This window comes from Schistocerca piceifrons, chromosome 4 (genome assembly GCF_021461385.2).
Source record: "Schistocerca piceifrons isolate TAMUIC-IGC-003096 chromosome 4, iqSchPice1.1, whole genome shotgun sequence".
In the NCBI taxonomy this organism is placed as follows: domain Eukaryota; kingdom Metazoa; phylum Arthropoda; class Insecta; order Orthoptera; family Acrididae; genus Schistocerca; species Schistocerca piceifrons.
In genome coordinates, this window is record NC_060141.1 from 556,745,862 (window position 1) to 556,764,584 (window position 18,723).

The 18,723-nt window shown below is 37.4% G+C and overlaps 1 protein-coding gene across 4 annotated transcripts in view; it reads right to left on the reverse strand.

Moving 5' to 3' along the window:
* Positions 1 to 18,723, reverse strand: part of LOC124795420 (serine/threonine-protein phosphatase 4 regulatory subunit 3) — a 121,521-nt gene that overhangs the window by 47,553 nt on the left and 55,245 nt on the right. For 3 of the 4 annotated variants that reach the window (XM_047259445.1, XM_047259448.1, XM_047259447.1), the window contains exons 4-5: positions 9,732 to 9,787; positions 9,343 to 9,441 (exon numbers count right to left, since the gene is read on the reverse strand). In XM_047259445.1, the coding sequence (XP_047115401.1) occupies positions 9,343 to 9,441; positions 9,732 to 9,787 (155 nt within the window). Of the gene's footprint in view, positions 1 to 9,342; positions 9,442 to 9,731; positions 9,788 to 12,473; positions 17,187 to 18,723 lie in introns of those variants that run through there. The other variant, XM_047259444.1, reaches the window with a different exon arrangement.

The window sequence follows — 18,723 nt, forward strand, 5'->3', positions numbered from 1 at the left end:
TGTCTTCCACAAACATTACGTTATCAGTTACAGAATGATATCTTTAGAACCATTGGTTCATTATTCCTAAATCCTTAGTTTAGAATCCTTTACAATTTGTGTAATTTTTAGCCTAAATGTCCGAGACACTGGATACACGTCTCGCAGTAAAGGACATGTAACTTTAAGCAAACTGTATTAAGCAGCTGAGGACACTATTACACAGCAGTCAATGAACATGTGATTGCTGTAGATCTGAATACATTATTTTCATGCATCCTTGGCACCAAAATGAAATCCTCAAATTAACAAGATGTATCCTGTCAGATTGACATTGAACAGCAGCCTTTGGCCTCTATCTAGCATCTTGCACAATTATCAAACTTGAAGACAATAACTGCAGAAAGGGAAGAGGATACAGATGAATATGAATAGAGAGATATGATACTGCAACAATAATTCGACAACGCACTGAAAGTAGTAATTTGAAACAAAGCTGCTGGTGCAAATAACATTCCCTCAGAATTATTAAGGTCCATGAGAGGGTGCTAATAGGAATTATCAATTTGCTAATGGAGGGAAATTTGTGGGGTAAAAATTATGGAAGCAGACAAAGTCTTGAGTACAACATTCAAATGCATGTGTGAGGGTGTACTGAAATGTAATGCCTCAGAATTTATGTGAAAACTCTTAATGCTTTTTAAATAAAACAAATGTTATTAGCATTCTACACCTTATTCTTTATGTCTACATATTTTATTCCTCAATAGTGTTACCCTGACAATGAAAACATTTCTTCCATTGAGAAGTCAGTTTGTTTTTACCATAATTGTAGAATGTTTCATATTGTTGACAGAGCCCTCTGCTTGCATCACTTCATCCTTGAAGGTGCCTTTAAGTTTTCGAAACAAATGAAAATTGGATGGGGGCAAATTGGGACTGTATGGAGATGATTGATGACAGTAAACCTAAGGCATTCAACTGTGTAAGGTCTGGTATTGTCATGCTGCAGGGGAATGTGCTCCATGTGTGGATGAACTCTTGAAATTCCAAACTCAATTGCAGCACACTGTTTCTCATGCATCAGCAATTATATTACACACCAACATGTTACAGGCTAAAATTCGGAGCCCTTTAAGGGCAGAGGGCTGCAAATAAGTAGACATGAAGAATAAAGACGCAGAATGTTAACAATGTTTGTTTTTGAAAATGTCTTAAGAGTTTTCACACAAAAAATTCAGAGGCATTACTTTTCAGCACATCCTCACAGGTTGCAGTGATTGTGCAGAGACGAAGAGGCCGGCACAGGACATAGTAGAGTGGGCAGCTGCATCAAACCAGTCTTCGGATGACAATAACAACAAAACATCAACAATATGGTATTCTCGAAATAGTTTACTGGCATCAAAACAGAAGAAGGGGAAAGAGACATAATCACATCATTGGTTAGGAATACAATTGTGCACCACTAGTTACAAATCTATCACAAATATTGTCACTAAAGTTATCCAGGGTGTATAAGTGGAACACACACACACACACACACACACACACACACACACACACACACACACACTCACTATACATTGGATTTCCCAGTTAAAAATACAGTTTCCCAGGTGAAAGTACACTTTTTCCACATCAAGTGACAGTGTACCTCCATTCTTATCAATCCTTTGAAAGGTAAAGGTTTCACACACTGGTGCAGAACATCCCGGCACTATAGGAAATTAAACCCAGCAAAAAACGTGTTTCGGAATGATCTTTGATGCGCAGCAACAGGTACACTGCATTATTTTCATAGAATTGAAGTATAAATATGAAAACAACCAATTAAAACAACATAGCTTCTGCAGCAGAGAAATCGAGACTACAATGCACTTTTGTCAGCCGATCACATCTCATGTTACAGAATCTTGCCAGCCAATGACAGCAGATACTCAGAGCATAGGATACGTGTTGTAATCACCAATGGCATGAACACACAAATAAGAAAACTGATAGTCTAAATTAATAATGTGTGGTTATAATTAAACATTCCCTGTTTAACACATTATGACAGAAACTAATCACTATACGAGTACCAAACTTGGCAGCATTAATATCTAGAGTAGGGGGTGCATGATTTCCATGTGTCACAATGCCACCGCCCAGTTCCAACTATGGCCACCAGGTGTCATAATCAGTCACTGTGATTCATAGTCACACACACCTGACCAGTCGCAGTGCACTTGCTGACATGTCAACATGAACTTGGACGAAAGCAGCAGGGCATTATTGGTGAAGCTCAATTATCAAAATTACGGTAATGTTGCAGCTGCACTTCCGAGAATATCGCTGGCTGTGCGGAGTATGATGAAGTAGTTCGAATCAACTGGAGAACTGGGCATCGCTCCGGGAAGAGGCTGACGACCGATTGCACCACAGGTGGTTGATGTAATTGCTGTTGCTACGGCAGACAATGCTGCACAAAATTCCCGGTCGTCAGGCAGTGTGTGTACTGTGTCATGAAAGTTGAACAATCCCAAGGTCCATTGTACGGAAGGTGCTTTGAACCATTCTCAAGTGGTATCCGTACAAGAACCATACCGTACAGCAGCTTACACCACAGGACACAAAACAACGTGTTGACTTCACTCTCCCCTTTCTCGCAAGGGACTGAAGATGACGAGGGCTGGTTCTGGACTATCCTATAGACAGACGAAGTTCATTGCTCTCTGATGGGTGAGGTCAACACACAGAATTGCTAAGTGTGGGGATCTTCACCCCCAGTCAATCTGCATGAAGTTCCTTTGTATGGTGAACATGTCACCATATGGTGTGGCTTCGTGGCTACGTTCACCATTGGCCCTTAGACAGGTTGGCGCTCAAGGGCCAAAGCAGTGTGACTGACCATTACTGTGATATGCTTCGTCAGCATGTCATACCCGCCCTACATGAGAGACACGCACTAAACTCAATGGTTTTCATGCAAGATGGGGCCCCATGAAGTTCACCTGCTCCTCTGAAACACATTTGGAAATGATCGAATTATCAGCCGACTGTTTCCAAGTGCTTGGCCAGCTCAATCACCTCATCTCAATACATGTGATTTCTAGTTGTGGGGCTACCTAAAGGAAAGGGTTTACCAGGGGAACGAACATTCACACATGTGCTAATGTGGTGCACAGCATATCAAGAGAGGTAGCCAGCACACCTACGGGCATGCTTTGTTCTGCTGTGCAAAATGCAATCCTGCACTTTCAGACTCTTCTGGGCACTGATGGGCACCATATTAAGCCCCTTTTGTTGCAGTAATGGTACCGGTATGTAATGGTTATGATGTAATATAGCAGCACATTAAAAGTGTTTCAATTGAATTGATTCTGCACTATTTCTCTTCCCTATGTCCTTGATATTAATGCTACCAAGTTTGGTACTCTTCCGCCAATTAGTTTTCGTGTTATAAAGTGTTAAATAGAGAAAGTTTAATTATAACCATCAGGTACACAAGCAGTACAGCTACAAGAAAAACTAAGCTTTCACAAATAACACTGGTCTTTTTTTAGCATGTGTTTACCCTTTAAGATATATCAAACACAAATTTGCCAGTCAAATTTTAAATAATGGCATAAATGGCTGGTACTCTGGGTTTGAAATTTTTCTATGCAGCTGGTTCTCTAAGAGTTAAGTTTTGAATGAAAGTTAAAAACTATACGATTTTAAAAATTCATTGCACATCATCACATGTAATACAATTCATCTTGTGTAAATGATAATTTACTTCGAAAGTAGAATTTCTATTTGCAATAATTTCCTGTGACCTGTTAAGGGCCCCATACAGAAGCAACGGATCACAGCAATCCACTGAATGCAATACTGCTTATAATTGTTCGCTTGTCTTGACACCCCACAAGCAAAAAATTTGCCAAGCAATTTCAAACAGTATTGTGAACTTCACTGTGTCAAGAAGTTCTGCTATACAAGTTTTCACAGCAGTTGTAGCTGATTTCCGCATCCCCAAAAATACTTGCAAAACATAATATTTACAATAAATGAGAATTATAATTTATTAAACTTGTTATGCAACACTTTTCTTGGGAACTGTAAGTTACTTTACAAAATATATTACATTTTTCACAGACACCAAATTGGTCGTGCACATCTTTCTAGTGTGACAATACAATTTGTTTTACGTTTATAAGTCCTCAGTTACTTTTAATTCATTAGTCTTATAATTTAACTGTAAGTATTTCCACAATTTACTTGATATGTCTGTAGAGATGTTGTCAACAGCAGCTCTACTGATTACTGTAACCCTTGTTATAAATTGTACGAAGGTGAGTTAGTTTACATTAAATGGCAAGGGATTTGAGTATAATTGTGTAATAAATTTGCTCTAAACATTTAAATTTAAATGTTCTCTTAACATTACTGTAGGTACGTATGTCATTCTGTTTAGAAGTAAAAATTCAAGCAATGTGTATAATTATTTCATAAGTAACACAAAATCATGAGAGGGTGTCCACAGTATCACGACCATGAATTTCCAATCAATTCTATTTCTATAGCACAAGCTTAAAAATGCTAATCACTGCAGAACTGGAGGGTGTATTTTGACTACTTCTTAATGTAAATGGCAACTCCGGGATCTACTTCACTTTCAAGGGTATATCATGGTCCCAGGATAACGTTAAATTCTAATGTACATCCCTTACTCAACACGGAAAAAGCGAAATGAAACAAAACTGCACAATCAAGCTTCACATATAGATAACTAGGCTGCTGCCATATTGCCACACATCTCTGCTAAATCAGCCAGGCAGCCATACTACATGCACAAATTGCATGAGATCCATTGGACTGCCTGGGTTTCCATGCGACCAGTGATCAGTGACTGATAGCTGCAATTTGCTCACACACGCACAATCTACGAAGCGATCGGTCGCCCATGCGACAGATCGCTGTGATCTGCCGCTTGTGTGTGTGTGTGTGTGTGTGTGTGTGTGTGTGTGTGTGTGTGTGTGTGTGGGGGGGGGGGGGGGGGGGGGTGTTTAGAAATGTAATACAACACACTTATCATAGGCAGTTTACTATTACGAGATATTTTCGTGGTATTCGTTCTAAAGCCTTTGAAACATTTTGCTGTTGGCATATGCTTGTATGTGCGCTGTGTTTTGTTGTTATAAATGACATATCTTCTTTGCAAATTTAAATTTTAATATGGTGTTATTCTCATTTATGTTTTATTTCTGCAGCAGAGGGCTAAGGTAAAATTCTTTGTTAGAGTATCAGTTCTTGCAGGTCAAAATTACAAAAAATTAACTGAAAACTAAAACAAGGAAAAATTCCTGGGTTTTTCCCAGACAAAATGATTCCCGGGTTTTTCTTGGTTATCCTGGGATGTGTACACCCTGTTATATATCCAGTACCAATTTGTAAATTGCATGAAAAACTCTGTTCTATGAACAAAATAAGTACCACAAAGACTTTAGTGATAGTTACACCACTGAAATCAAATTTCACCTATCAGAATTTCACGCAGAACTTTTCTTTGAACATGGACACCACCATCATTAACAATAACAACAACAGCAACAACAACCTAATTACTTTTTTACGCAGACAATCTGAGACATCATTGTAACTGAAGTAAGTTCTATGAGATCCTTGTCCGGAGAGCTATGCAGGAAGTAGCATAGCTACCAGCAGGGTCACCCATGCCGGACAGGTCAAAGGGGAGGAGCCAGACAAAGTGCGTCCCGCATCGACCAAACAAAAACCTGCCTCCTATCCTTAGCCCATCCTTTTTCTTTTCCTTTCCATTTCCCCCACTTAACTGATGCTGGCAGTTAAACCACGTATAGGGGTGTGGAGGAAATGCCAAGCCCATATGCCGAATATCTGGTAAATCGTCAGTGCCTGGGCAATAAGGTGGCAGCACAATCAAGGCAATTGGAAGCAGTGGACCAATCACCTGCCATTTTTAAATAACCTGATTATTGAAACCAAAATAAGAATACAAAACCAGATGGATAAATTGATGACAACCTTTGGCATGAAAAGGAAAACGAAAATTGGCTTTTGGAATATACGAACTTTGAGGGAGAGTAATAAGCTGAAACAAGTGACCAGGGAAATGAATAACTATAAGCTTTATATCCTGGGACTGAGTGAAGTGAGGTGGCCAGATTTTGATGAAATGCAGACCTCAGATGGAATTACGTTTTTATACTCAGGATGTGAAAATGAAAAGGAACACCAGGATGGAGTTGGGCTATTGCTGCAAAGAAGAGCCTTCTAGAATGGAGACCTGTGTCCAGTAGGATCATGACAGCCAGATTTAAGATGAAGGTCCGAAATGTGGCGCTCATCCAATACTATGCTTCCACAGACATCAGAGATTGAGAAAAAGGAGTAGTTCTATTACCTACTATGAGAGACTGTAAGGAAACTGAGCAAGGAAGATAAACTCACTGTAATGGGAGACATAACTGCCAAGGTGGGAGATAACAATGATGGGCTGGAACAGATAATGGAGGTACATGGCTTGGGTGAAATGAATGATAATGGGGAAAGATTTAGTGACTTCTGTGCATGACCTTGTAATAGGAGGGACCTTGCTTCCTCACTGGAGATGTCATAAGATAACATGGGTATCCCAGATCATATAACAGAAAATCAAATCGATCACATCACAGTATCCAGCAACTTTAAGAGAAGCCTGGAAGATGTGCAGAATAGAAGAGGAACAGACGCAAGTAGTGACCACCATCTTGTTACTGCCAGTTTCCGAATGAAGATTGTTATCTTCAGAAAGAAATTTGAGCCAAGGAATAGAAGATTCTATGTACGTAAACTGAAAGATCCACAGATAGCCGAGGGGTTCCAGCTGGAATTCCGGAATAGATTCCAGGTGCTGGAACTGGAGACGACCGAGGATAAGGACATGGAGGAAATGTTGACAGAAGTTAAGAATACTTCTGTGCAAGTGAGTGAGAGACAACTTGGCTTTAAAAATGGCCTGCGGAGAAATTGGATGTCCGAACATGCCTGGAGGAAGATCACCCATAGAAAGGAGGCTAAGGGAAGAGTAAACCAGAGCAGGACCAGGCAACAAAAAGCACAGGCACAGGCTGATTATAGAGCTGCAGTTAAGGAAGTGAAAAGGAGTGTGAGAAGAGACCACAGAAGATGTATAGATGAACAGGCTGACAGAGCAGAATAGGCAGCATGGAGGGAGGCTGTGAAAGAACTGTATATCACTAAGATGCTCTCTGAGAAAAGCTTCCAGAGGAACTGACCAGCAAGGAATAAGAAAGGGGAGATACTAATTACACATGAAGAACAATCACTTAAGTGGAAGGAACACTTTAACAAAGTTCTAAATAGAGACCTTGGTGGTGAGGTAGAAGAACAACAACAAATGGAATACAACGATCCTAGACCCAGCATTGGTGTAAATGCAACCATGAAATCAGAAATTCGAATAGCGCTGAACTACATCAAGATTGGGAAGGCACCAGGACCAGATAGTATACCATCTGAGATGCTGAAAACAGACTTGGACACCACTGTCGAGTTATTGTACATCCTCTTCGAGAAGAAACTGCCAACAGATTGGAAATGAGGTATTATCATGAAAATACCCAAAAAAGGAGGAGATGTTACTAAGTGCAACAACTGGCGGGCATTACTCAATTGTCAGTACAGAGTAACGTACTTTTGAGGATCATTTTAAACTGCATTAAGGATTCTGTGGAGGACAACTGAGGAAAGAGCAGGTGGGTTTTAGAAAACGTCGAAGCTGTGTGGACCTTTTCAATACTCTCAGAATTATTCTGGAACAAAGTGCGGAGTAGCAACACACCCTCTACCTTATCTTCATTGACTCTGAAAAGGCTTTCGTCTCTGTCAATCGAAGATTCATGTGGGATACACTTGCAAAATATGGCATTCCAACGAAGATTATTAACACCATCAAGGAAATGTATGAAGACTATGAATGCCAAGTACTATATAATGGAGAATTAACAGAGCCTTTCTAAGTTAATTCCAGAGTACGACAAGAATGTATTCTTTCACCAACACTATTTCTTTTGTTGTTGGACCATATGATGAAGAGAGTAATGGGGAGTGACGGAAGAGAGCTGTGCATTGGGGGGTGCGGGACAGGCTCGAAAATTAGATTTCACAGACAACATCTGATTAATGGCACAATGATATCAAGACATCAAGGAGAAACTGGCCAGGTTACAGAGAGAGGCAGAAGTTGCAGGCCTCAACTTAAATGTTCACAGAACTAAAGAAATGCGGATAAATTCGAGCATTATGACTAAGCTGGCCATTAATGGAGAGAACGCAGAACAGGTCCAATCCTTCCTCTATCTCAAGTACAGTCACAACTACAGGAGGCATTGAGGACGATGTCCGTAGTCGCATCCGCAAAACAAATGGTGCGTTTGTACAACTATAACCTGTTTGGAAAAATAGGAACACCTCAAAGAAGACCAAACTCTGGCTTTTCAATAGCAATGTGAAGGCTGTTCTGTCTTATGGTTGCGAAACTTGGAAGGTTACAAACTACATCGAAAAACAGCTCCAATTTTTTAACAACCACTGTCTCCAGCATGTTTTAAATGTGAGATGGCCAGGTACAATGACAAATTAAGATCTTTAGAGGGAGACAAATCAGCAACCAATCAATTTACAAATCAAGGAAAGAAAATGGAACTGGATTGGGCATACATTGAGGGAACCAGATGAAGCTGTTGGAAGGGTGGCATTGGACTGGAACCCTCAAGGAGTCAGAAAACATTGTTGTCCCAAACAGACCTGGAAAAGGACGATCGAGAGAGAAGCTGCAGAGGATGGGAAAACCTGGAGTGAAGTGAAGAGACTTGCTAGAAATCATACCAGATGGAGGAATTTCATCGCGGCCCTATGTTCCAGAGGGAACGACAGGAACTAAGTAAAGTAAGTAAGTCTATGAAAATCTTGGGACACAGACAAGTTGTTTTCACATGGTTGGCATATATCCTGAAACAGTGAGGCTATCATGCCATTCTAAGTCAGAAAAGTTTGCCATCTGACCTGCATCAACAGACATCTCGTATCTTTAAGAACCATGAAGTGTTTCATCAAGTGACTGACTGATTAGCCATATAAATCATTCAACATTAGCTAGATGTATGATGTTCTGCCCAATAAAAGTGTCCGTGGACTTATAATAGCACTAGAATAACAGAGATTGAGGAGGCATAGATTTTATTCATTAGTCCATTTACAAAATTCTATAAATATTTGTTGGTACAGGTTGTTACCTGGAGATAATATGGAATGGAAACAAATTTGATGATTGAGTATGGAACTATCATAACTTACCTGACATATTTTTTCCCAAATTTCATCACAGCCGGCCTTTTCCTGAAAACTAAGAGCTAGGTCAAAATTGTCTCCTTCTGACCAAACAATAAGTGTATCCTAAAACAGAAAGAAAAAGAATTATGAACAGCTCTGAACAATGACCCATAACAATCTTATTTAAAGCACTTGTGCTAGATGTACCTGTTTAAAACAAATTTGTTAAGCATACAGTCATACAAGACTGCAATCATTAGCAATTCTAACTACAGAAAGAGAAATGATGAATTCAGATGTTGTGATTCTATTAATATTTTCCACTCATACTTGGGAACAAAATTACCTTACAATATTTTAGCCCCAAACCACACAAGAGCAAATAGACAGGAAGTAAAATATAAGTCCCTTACCTGCTGCTTTTGGTATGCAGTGTCAGGTTGAATCTTGGACTCCAAGAGCAGGGAGCCTAGAATACAAAAATTGTACAGACAAAACTTCAAAAGAACATTTAGTAAATTGGTTTCAATGGAGCAAGTAGTGTAACAATTTAATGTAGTGAATTAACAAAGTGTGCACATTGACATATAAAGACAAAGATTCTTCCTTTTTACAGAAGATATCCTTTTAGTCACCTGCTGCATGCAGTTCCACTCTTTTATAGACCCCACACCCTTCATTTCATTATCACTACAGAAATGTGAAGTCATTTACTTTTGAGCCAAGCATTATTTGCATGCAAGATGGTCATAGAACAAAGTTGAATGCTGCATCTGTCCTCAAGACCATAGTCTTACGTCTTAATTTTAAATTCTTTATAACTTCAGAGAAAGTGTGTTTAAAATCACTGCTTAACTAGTAAGTTTTCAAGCAAAAATATAATTGAAAATTACAAGAAATATTAAGATAGTGAGTGTCATTTCTGTATTTAAATTGGCAAACTAGTTTAGTAACAAGTGCTTTTCTTCCCACATAACAGAATTCTTACATTTAATCAGATTTTTGAGTAGTTATAGGAAAAAGTACATCAATCTGCCTTGAGCGTTTCTTAGATGCCACACAAGCTTTCATTCTTAATAAAAGCTGAGCTTACTGCCATTTTTGAAGTGACATATTTAATAATCACTGTTTAGTGCATCTATGAAATAGTGGGCTATTTTCTTTAAGCATGTAAGAAGCACATATCTGGGCCACGATATTATTTTGATACTACTTTTAATGAAGAGCATTATAAATGCATGACACTATAGTTAAATTCAGCAGGATTAAGCAAGAAAATGACCCAGAGTCAGACACGTAATTCATGGGACGTTGTCTGAATACAGTTCTGGTCAGTAATGGCACTAGTGTTTATTTAATAAGTTATCTGATCTGTAGACACACAACTACTCTCCTTTCACAGTGTATGAGAAAGGATTCTTTATGCAACACACTAACCAAAACACTCACTGGTGCTGCCACATCAGATTTTCCTTGTAAATACACGAGAATTGGATTATCTATTTCAATAATGGCACGACTAAATTATAATTAACTCTAATCCTCTTACTTAAGGATGCAAATGTCAGAAGTATTATCAAATAACAGGAAGGACCACCAAGCACAGGAAATGATATGTTTTAGTGACTGCAGCGGCGATCATGTTTCCCTGATGTTTCACAGAACACTGAGATACCTTAATGCATATTTACATCATGGTAAGTGTATATGTTTTGTAGTTGCCTTAAAAATAAATAAATAAAACAAATTTACCTGCAAAATGAATGTGTAACATTTCATACATGCAAATCCCTTAACTGCAGTTAAAAATTGGAAATGATTGATAAACAAAAAAGAAAGACATTTGAATTCTCATTATATAGTACAAGCATACACATAAAAACAATCCCAATACTACGGCAATAAAGAATGGTTGAGAATTCATATAGCAATGATGTGACCCAATGAAAGCCCAGTTCAGAATGCAACTGCACACATTATTCAGTGTACTTTGCAAGCTGGAAACTAACTCTCTCTCTCTCTCTCTCTCTCTCTCTCTCTCTCTCTCTCTCTCACACACACACACACACACACACACACACACACACACACACACACACACACACACACACAGATCCCAATTGCAAACATGTGTTACACACAAGATTATGCCTATCAAAAAATAAAGTACAACTTAATTGTTATAATCACATACTGACAATTGTTTTTAACTTTTTCTATTATATTCTCCATGTTAAATCATGTTTTAGTGGTTAATCAGCCATATACAGCTATCTCTACAGTACATTAACCAATATTTGGTTGCAGACAACAGATCAGGAGACACATACGGCTAACACAAGAATTAAGAAGCAATAATAAGCTTACAGAGCAGGCCACGGTTTTTTTGAGTACTTTACTGAACAATGTGGTTCTCTTAACAGTTAAAGGAAAGTGTCATCCCCCCCCCCCCCCCTGCCATTCTTCTACAACACCTGTATGTGCTTTATACTCTTCTTTCAACAATTTATAATTTTTTCCCTTTTGGAAAAAAAAAGAAAAAAAAAGCCTACCAGGTATGAAGCACAGGGCCAACAACAAAGAAACACTTAAAACAGGTTAAGTAAAACAACTGACAAAAACTTAAAGGGTTATAAAATAATTTTTATGACTGAACAGTACATTTTTTAAAAAAATAAAAACTGATTGAATGTCCAAAAAATGACACCCTATAGTGTACGAAGTTTTAAAAACTCCACAGTTTGAGAATAGCTCTAGGTTCTGCTGATATGAAAAATTAGAATAAAATTAGTGCATATTTCTGGGAAAAAACTGTAGTTCCCTCAATTTATATATTAGCTCTCTCTTAATTCTCAACTACAGTCACTACAATTACAATACTCATAATAACAATTCCATTTTACAGATTGCTTAAGATGCAGCATCAAAAGCAATCCATCACAACAAGCAGAGCTTTCTTAAACATATTTATTATATTATTTTAATTTTATTGCTATTATTATAGCCATCTTCCTTTGTAAATCTCAGGTTGAAGGAACTGTAACAACACACTGGTTAACAGAAACACAAATAAAGTTAAACGCTTATCATACCAGTCTGAAGGATTTATTTCAGCTATACAGCATTACTTCAAAACACATTTCAACCAAATGCATTCATTATGAAATTACAATAAATTTTTCTTACAAAAATTCTACATTTCATATAATTTATTGTCACACTAGAAATATTTCTTAACAGAACGTAACCTTTTTCCAAAATAAAGAAAATGATATTCCCAAAGCAATATGAGAAATTGCTACGCATGAACCAGTTTTCCACTTGAACACACATTTCCATTTTTATCTCACAAAGTCCATAGTCAACAAAAATTTACCTATTTAGCAAGAAATGAACTCATTTACAGCATTTTCACATTTGTAATATTCTACAGAAATACATCAAAAATATTAACATAAGAGACTTAAATGGCACAAATGGAGAAAATAACATTTAACTGATTCCCTTATCAAAGTATCATATCCTTAACTTCAGTTATATGAATTTATTTCATCTTCTTTGTGCCAAAAATGAAATCTGTATCGGGAGCCCCCTTTGGATGATTATACTTCGGCCTTTTCTCATAATTTGTATTCAGCGATTCAGTTTTTCTACTCCTTGCTAGCATTTCTTGATATTCCTCCTCCTCCAATCTTGCACTCATATTCAATGTTAATCGCTTGACTCTTTCTTTTTCAGCACGTTCAGCTTCCTCTTGGTTCTTCAAATTCATCGCCATATCAGAATCAATAGGAACATTTACATTTTTATACTGCTGTTTATTGCCTTTTTTCAACATTAGTACAAAATTTACAACAGGTGTATCAGAATCTTCAGATTTCAGCTGCTCGTAGGTTTTTTTGGTCTTTGATCGAATGTGCAATGGTACAACTATATCCAAACGTTGTGGCATAGGGGTACCTCTAATTCTATCTTGAATATTTTCTGAAACCATTTGCTCAAATGCAATTTGAAAGTCATTATCCTCTGGGCAGTCAATTAATGACGGTTTTAGAGAAACTTTACAGTCATCCTCGTTCACATCTGGTTCTGAAGTGAAAGTGCCGCTTGGAATGCTCAATCCTCCACCATCTGCAGCCATACTGCTTCCATCAGTCTCCCAATCATCTAAAATATCACTACCTGTGTACGAAAGTGCATCAGAGGCATATGTTAAGTCTTTCTCTCCGAAACAACCTACTGATTTCACTACCGACACACTAGATAAGGACACAGTCTCAGAATGAGAAGTCATTGTATTTCCACTGTGATCTTTGGCTGTAGTTAACATGTTCTCAAGTGGTACAGACTCAGACTCCAATGTAACTTCACATATGTGGTTTGGATACTCATCCGAATCACTGCACACATCATCTGCATCGTGCTCAAAATTTGTGCCTGTTATAGTAAATAGAAAATCACTGTCATCTTTATACTCATCACATATTCTTTTCACTTCTGCATCAGATTCAGCTAATGAAGTATGAAGCTGTGCATTTGGAAAAAGTTTTAACACTGTTTCCTGAAACATGAGCTTAATACCTGGAGGAAAGAGGTTGTTTTCATTCCAAAACGGATTTGTATACTTTAACAAGTAATAATGCTGGAAAAAAACAAGATAGGTTTCCAATGTTGCCTTACTTCGTCCAGTAACAAAATAATTTCCACAAGTATCTAACAGTACACAAGATAAACGAATTCTTGAAAGGCTTTCCGGAGGATCGATGGCAGAAGGCACCCTCAAATCCCACGAAACCCCAAATGTTATCAACGAATAAAGTACACGGAAAACTGTCTTACTGTCAATCATCCTGTAGTTATACAATTCTCCAAGGTATTTAATCATTGCCACACGTCGCTGATTATACTTGGGAAGATTCAGTTCCATACCAAGTCGTATATCTTCCAATACACCATCAACAACCATTGGCCCAACAAAATCTTGAAATAAGGCCAGTCCAGACACAATGCTTGCTAAATAAGCAATATTTTCATATTTTACCTTGAAGCCACAAATTAAGCACTTAATAGCATAAGCTGCCATATCAGACTGATCCCAGTCCAACTTTCGCATCAAACACAATACATTTTCACTGTTATATTTTGTTAAATCCTGATATAAAATTTTACGAATGAATTCCTGCTCAGGTGGTCTCTCTCTACGCGTAAAGCATACTACATCTGGGGGATTCACAGAATAGTAGGCATTTTCAATCATTAAAATGTGACGTGAATCTAATGCCATCACACTTTTTTTCCTCATAATTTGTTCTAAGAATATTTTCATTCTGTTGCTGCTATCTGGATGTTTGAACAAATATCTTCCACATGATTCCAAAAAACAACAACACATCTGAATATGATGGTGTGTAAAGTCATGGATGAGCATTTTCAGACAGTAGAGGCCTTCTATCTTTGAATAAACCTGAAACTTTATTAATTCTCCTATAAAAGTAACAATTTTTATCTTTGTTTCAATTTTCATTTGATCCTTTTTTCGCACATGGTACCTGAAAGCTTGTTTTAGTAGTTGTGATAACTCCACTCCTATCTCTGGTGCTACAGGATATAGTGTCGCCACTAATCTAGCATACATTGGAATCAAATCTAAGCGTGTGCGAGGTACATTTATAAGTGACTTAATTAACTTCTTTCTATTGGATTTTGTATTTAAATTCATAACAAATTCAACTGAAGCACTATCAATTAGCTCCCTGTTAACACAGCTTGTAAGACTGCTCACAAATGTTTCTATTTGTGGCTTGTTTGCAACAGGTACTATCTCACTGTCATCTGTCTCTTCGGTATCAGGTACAGGCTGATCATCATCAAAAGGAGTATCAGTATCTAATTCCATATCTAGAGCTTCCTCCGTTATACTGTCTTGTTCAATGACTTGTGTTTGAAGATTTGGCATGAATTCTTTCAAATCAGGAAGGACTTCATAAAACTGCCTGGAATCATCATCATCCCATATATCAGCAACATTTGTGCACTCTTCACTTTCACTATTACTGTTTAAACTCTCATGCTTGGCTGATTTCACAACTGGAAGAGGCGGTACATCCACATCAAGCACTTCAGAAAATTTTAATGTATTAGCATCAAGATTTTGAAATGCTAGATGGAGCTCTTCAAGTCTCTCTTTCCTCTCAAAACTAAGCTGACCTTTTGTTTGTAATATCTTTTCATTCCTCTTTATATAGGCCTGCAATTCACAGTAATCAGTAGAGCGTCTCTTGCACAGAGAATTATAATACTCTAAAAGCAGGGCCTTTACGTTCTGTTGCTTTTCTTTCGGAAGTAAATCATATTGTGGCAGCGGCAAACTAAATTTTTCAAGCAGCATTCGCAACTTCCGTGGTACAAGACCAGCATAATCATCACCACAGTGATGACAAAAACTAAGTATTATATTGACATTATTATGCTGTTCCTTATCTGTATTGATCAACATTGTTAATACATTGCCAAGAAGTGGTAAACCTTCTTTCAAAGTGAATATTCCTACACTGATGAGCTCTGCATAAAATCTTATGTCAACTCTTAGTTTTGCAGGATTCGAAATTTTGTCATCCTTCCTTATGCACAAAGCCCTCTGCCAGTTTTCCAGAAGTGAAACTTTAAATTCAGGGTAAGTTAGATGCAACATATTACATAATTTCACAGCTGCCCAGACATCACTCATTTTCAATTTCGTATCAACCAGAGCAGCTGCAACTTCACTCAAATACTTAGTTAAATTTAAAGTTGCAACATCTTTCAGTAATGACTCTATCTGACTCCCTGTAAAGGTTCTCAATTTCTTCACAAATGCAGCATTTCTTTTAACACTGGAGTCTAACTTCACAAAATGCTCTTCAGCAGGCCTGCAGTTGTCAATGTAGTAATTATAATTTCTTAACTGTGACGTCACAAATATACGATAATTTGTCTGGTTGATATATTCCATAACAAATGACTGATCAACATCTGCTGGTTCAAATGAGTCTATATTCGGCTTCTTTTGTGATATGAGACCAATTGACTGTGACACCATTTCCTTTGCAGTCTGAACATCTTGATCATCACCAGTCGCCTTTTCTCCAAAGAAATCAACATTCAACATAACTGATTCATTATCACACATCTCACTGGAGCTTGTAAAAGCCTTTCCTACATCAGAAGAAACTGCTGGGGCAGACAAGGACTCGCTATTTTCTTCCGTCCATTTACTATCATTCTGAGGCCTGATCTGCTGCCTAGCAGCCACCTCCACAGAATCATCATCCATTACTGTCTCAGCATATAATTAAATATTCCAGAAGTTAAACATTTCTCTGATACTGAACAAAAAGCATTAACAGCATTCATATCTTCAATGAATTATCTAAGAGAGAAATATATCACCTGTTAGCTTTTCTGGGGGCGGGGGACTTATAGCTACAGTCCATTTACTACACTTATCAGGAAAAATCCCAGGCAATAAGTCCTTCGGTGTAATATATATAACTACAGAATATTTTGAAGATGAAATTTAAAAAAGAGTTTAACTACAGAACTTCAATCAGAACAACGCTAGGATTGAAATAGTGATTCTAATGTGTCACCCAAAGCATCAGTACAAATTACACCAGTAGGTGAATTGTCACTATGTTTCAGAAATGTTTATACATATATCGGTGAACTGTTTATTGTTTCATCACATACGTCAGCCTTTATTTACACACTTCACAGCAGGATGAATGGTGACTACACACAATTATCTTCTAGCCAAGGACCATAAGCTCAGCAATGTTCCACTAGATCCAGTTCTTCATCTGGCTGTGTTCTAGTTCACAAGCACCATCCTGTGGTATAGCATACCAATAAAATCTCATTAAGTGACTAAATAATAATAAGTAGATTTATCACACACAAGTTTTAATTTTATATCTTCTCTGACATCAATTTCATTGCACGGCTAATGGCTTCTTTAGGCACCATCAGAACTGAGAATTGGCCTGAGATTTTAAAATGTATGGTATAATTTATACAGCATTTAAATTTCTATTGCATGTAATGAAACAAGAAACTAACATAGAGTGACAAAAGGAGCACAAGGAACATCTTTCAACAGAATGTGAAGCATGGGCAACTTCAGTAAATTATTCAGTAAAATATATGAATGACATTAAGTTTGCAGGTAAAATAACTTGAAATGGTATAACGTAGACTACCACATACAAACAGCAGTCTTTTAACACTATTAGAAGATCAAAATAATTATGTGGTGTAGATAATTTAAACAGAAGAGAGAGAGAGAGAGAGAGTGTGTGTGTGTGTGTGTGTGTGTGTGTGTGTGTGTGTGTGTGTGTTTTTACTCTGATATGATAAAGTAACAAAATTAGAATGCGATGTTATCTTTTCACAAAGAGGGAAACACTTGTCACTTTTTTAACATAAATACCAATTCCTCCAGCAATGAGACATCATCACATAAAAAAAAGTTTTCGCTTAGTTCTGATAGTGCAAAGAAAACCACTGCAATACAAGAAACTGGAAAATGACACAGAAGATACAAATATGTTGTAAAAATAACTCTACTTATCATTACTGTCATTATAGCATTTTTTAAAGATTTGTTATTCAGCCACCTATCTGCACTTAACATTCCTGAGTGACCTCTTTACAAATTTTGAGTCTTATTACACAGACTGTTTGAGTAAAATAAGCCTCTAATAACAAGCAGCATTAAAAATACAAAACAATGCCCATTTATGAAGATATTTCAGAGATTGTTCTTTTTGGAGCTGGCCTAGTACCATGAATGGCACAAGCTTTCACTCTTAGGAATGCAAGTTCAATAGCTGAGCTACAATTGTTAATTTCTTATTTAGGTGTGTGCCTCATGCTTACCACCTTCACTAAAATTGCTTGAAAAAGGAAGTGAGAACCCTACAGAAAAATATTAAACAACACAGTCTGAAAAATACAAATGGTTACGGACAAGTATGAGAATTGGATTCAGCAATTTGTGCAGCAGAAGTCAATTTATCAAATACATATAAATGCGGAGTTCTTCACAGGTTTCACTAAAAATAATGGAAAGAAAGAAGGCTACGCTTCTCATTTCTGTTGGCTGAGGCAGTTAATTTTCTTATAGTGACTGGAATAACCATTACAATACCTCTACAAGGAAATGAAAATCAACAAAGCAGATAACCATTAAGTGTCTGTACACTACTGCATGGGAGTAAAATATACAAGAACTGATACAAACAATGGGGGCACAAAAAAGGGATGAGGTGAAAGGGGAAATTTGCTAGTGAGAGATTTTCCAAGCAATGTTACTCAGAAAAGGCAAAACAGTTAACTAACAGACCCATGCAAAACACTGCAAAGTGA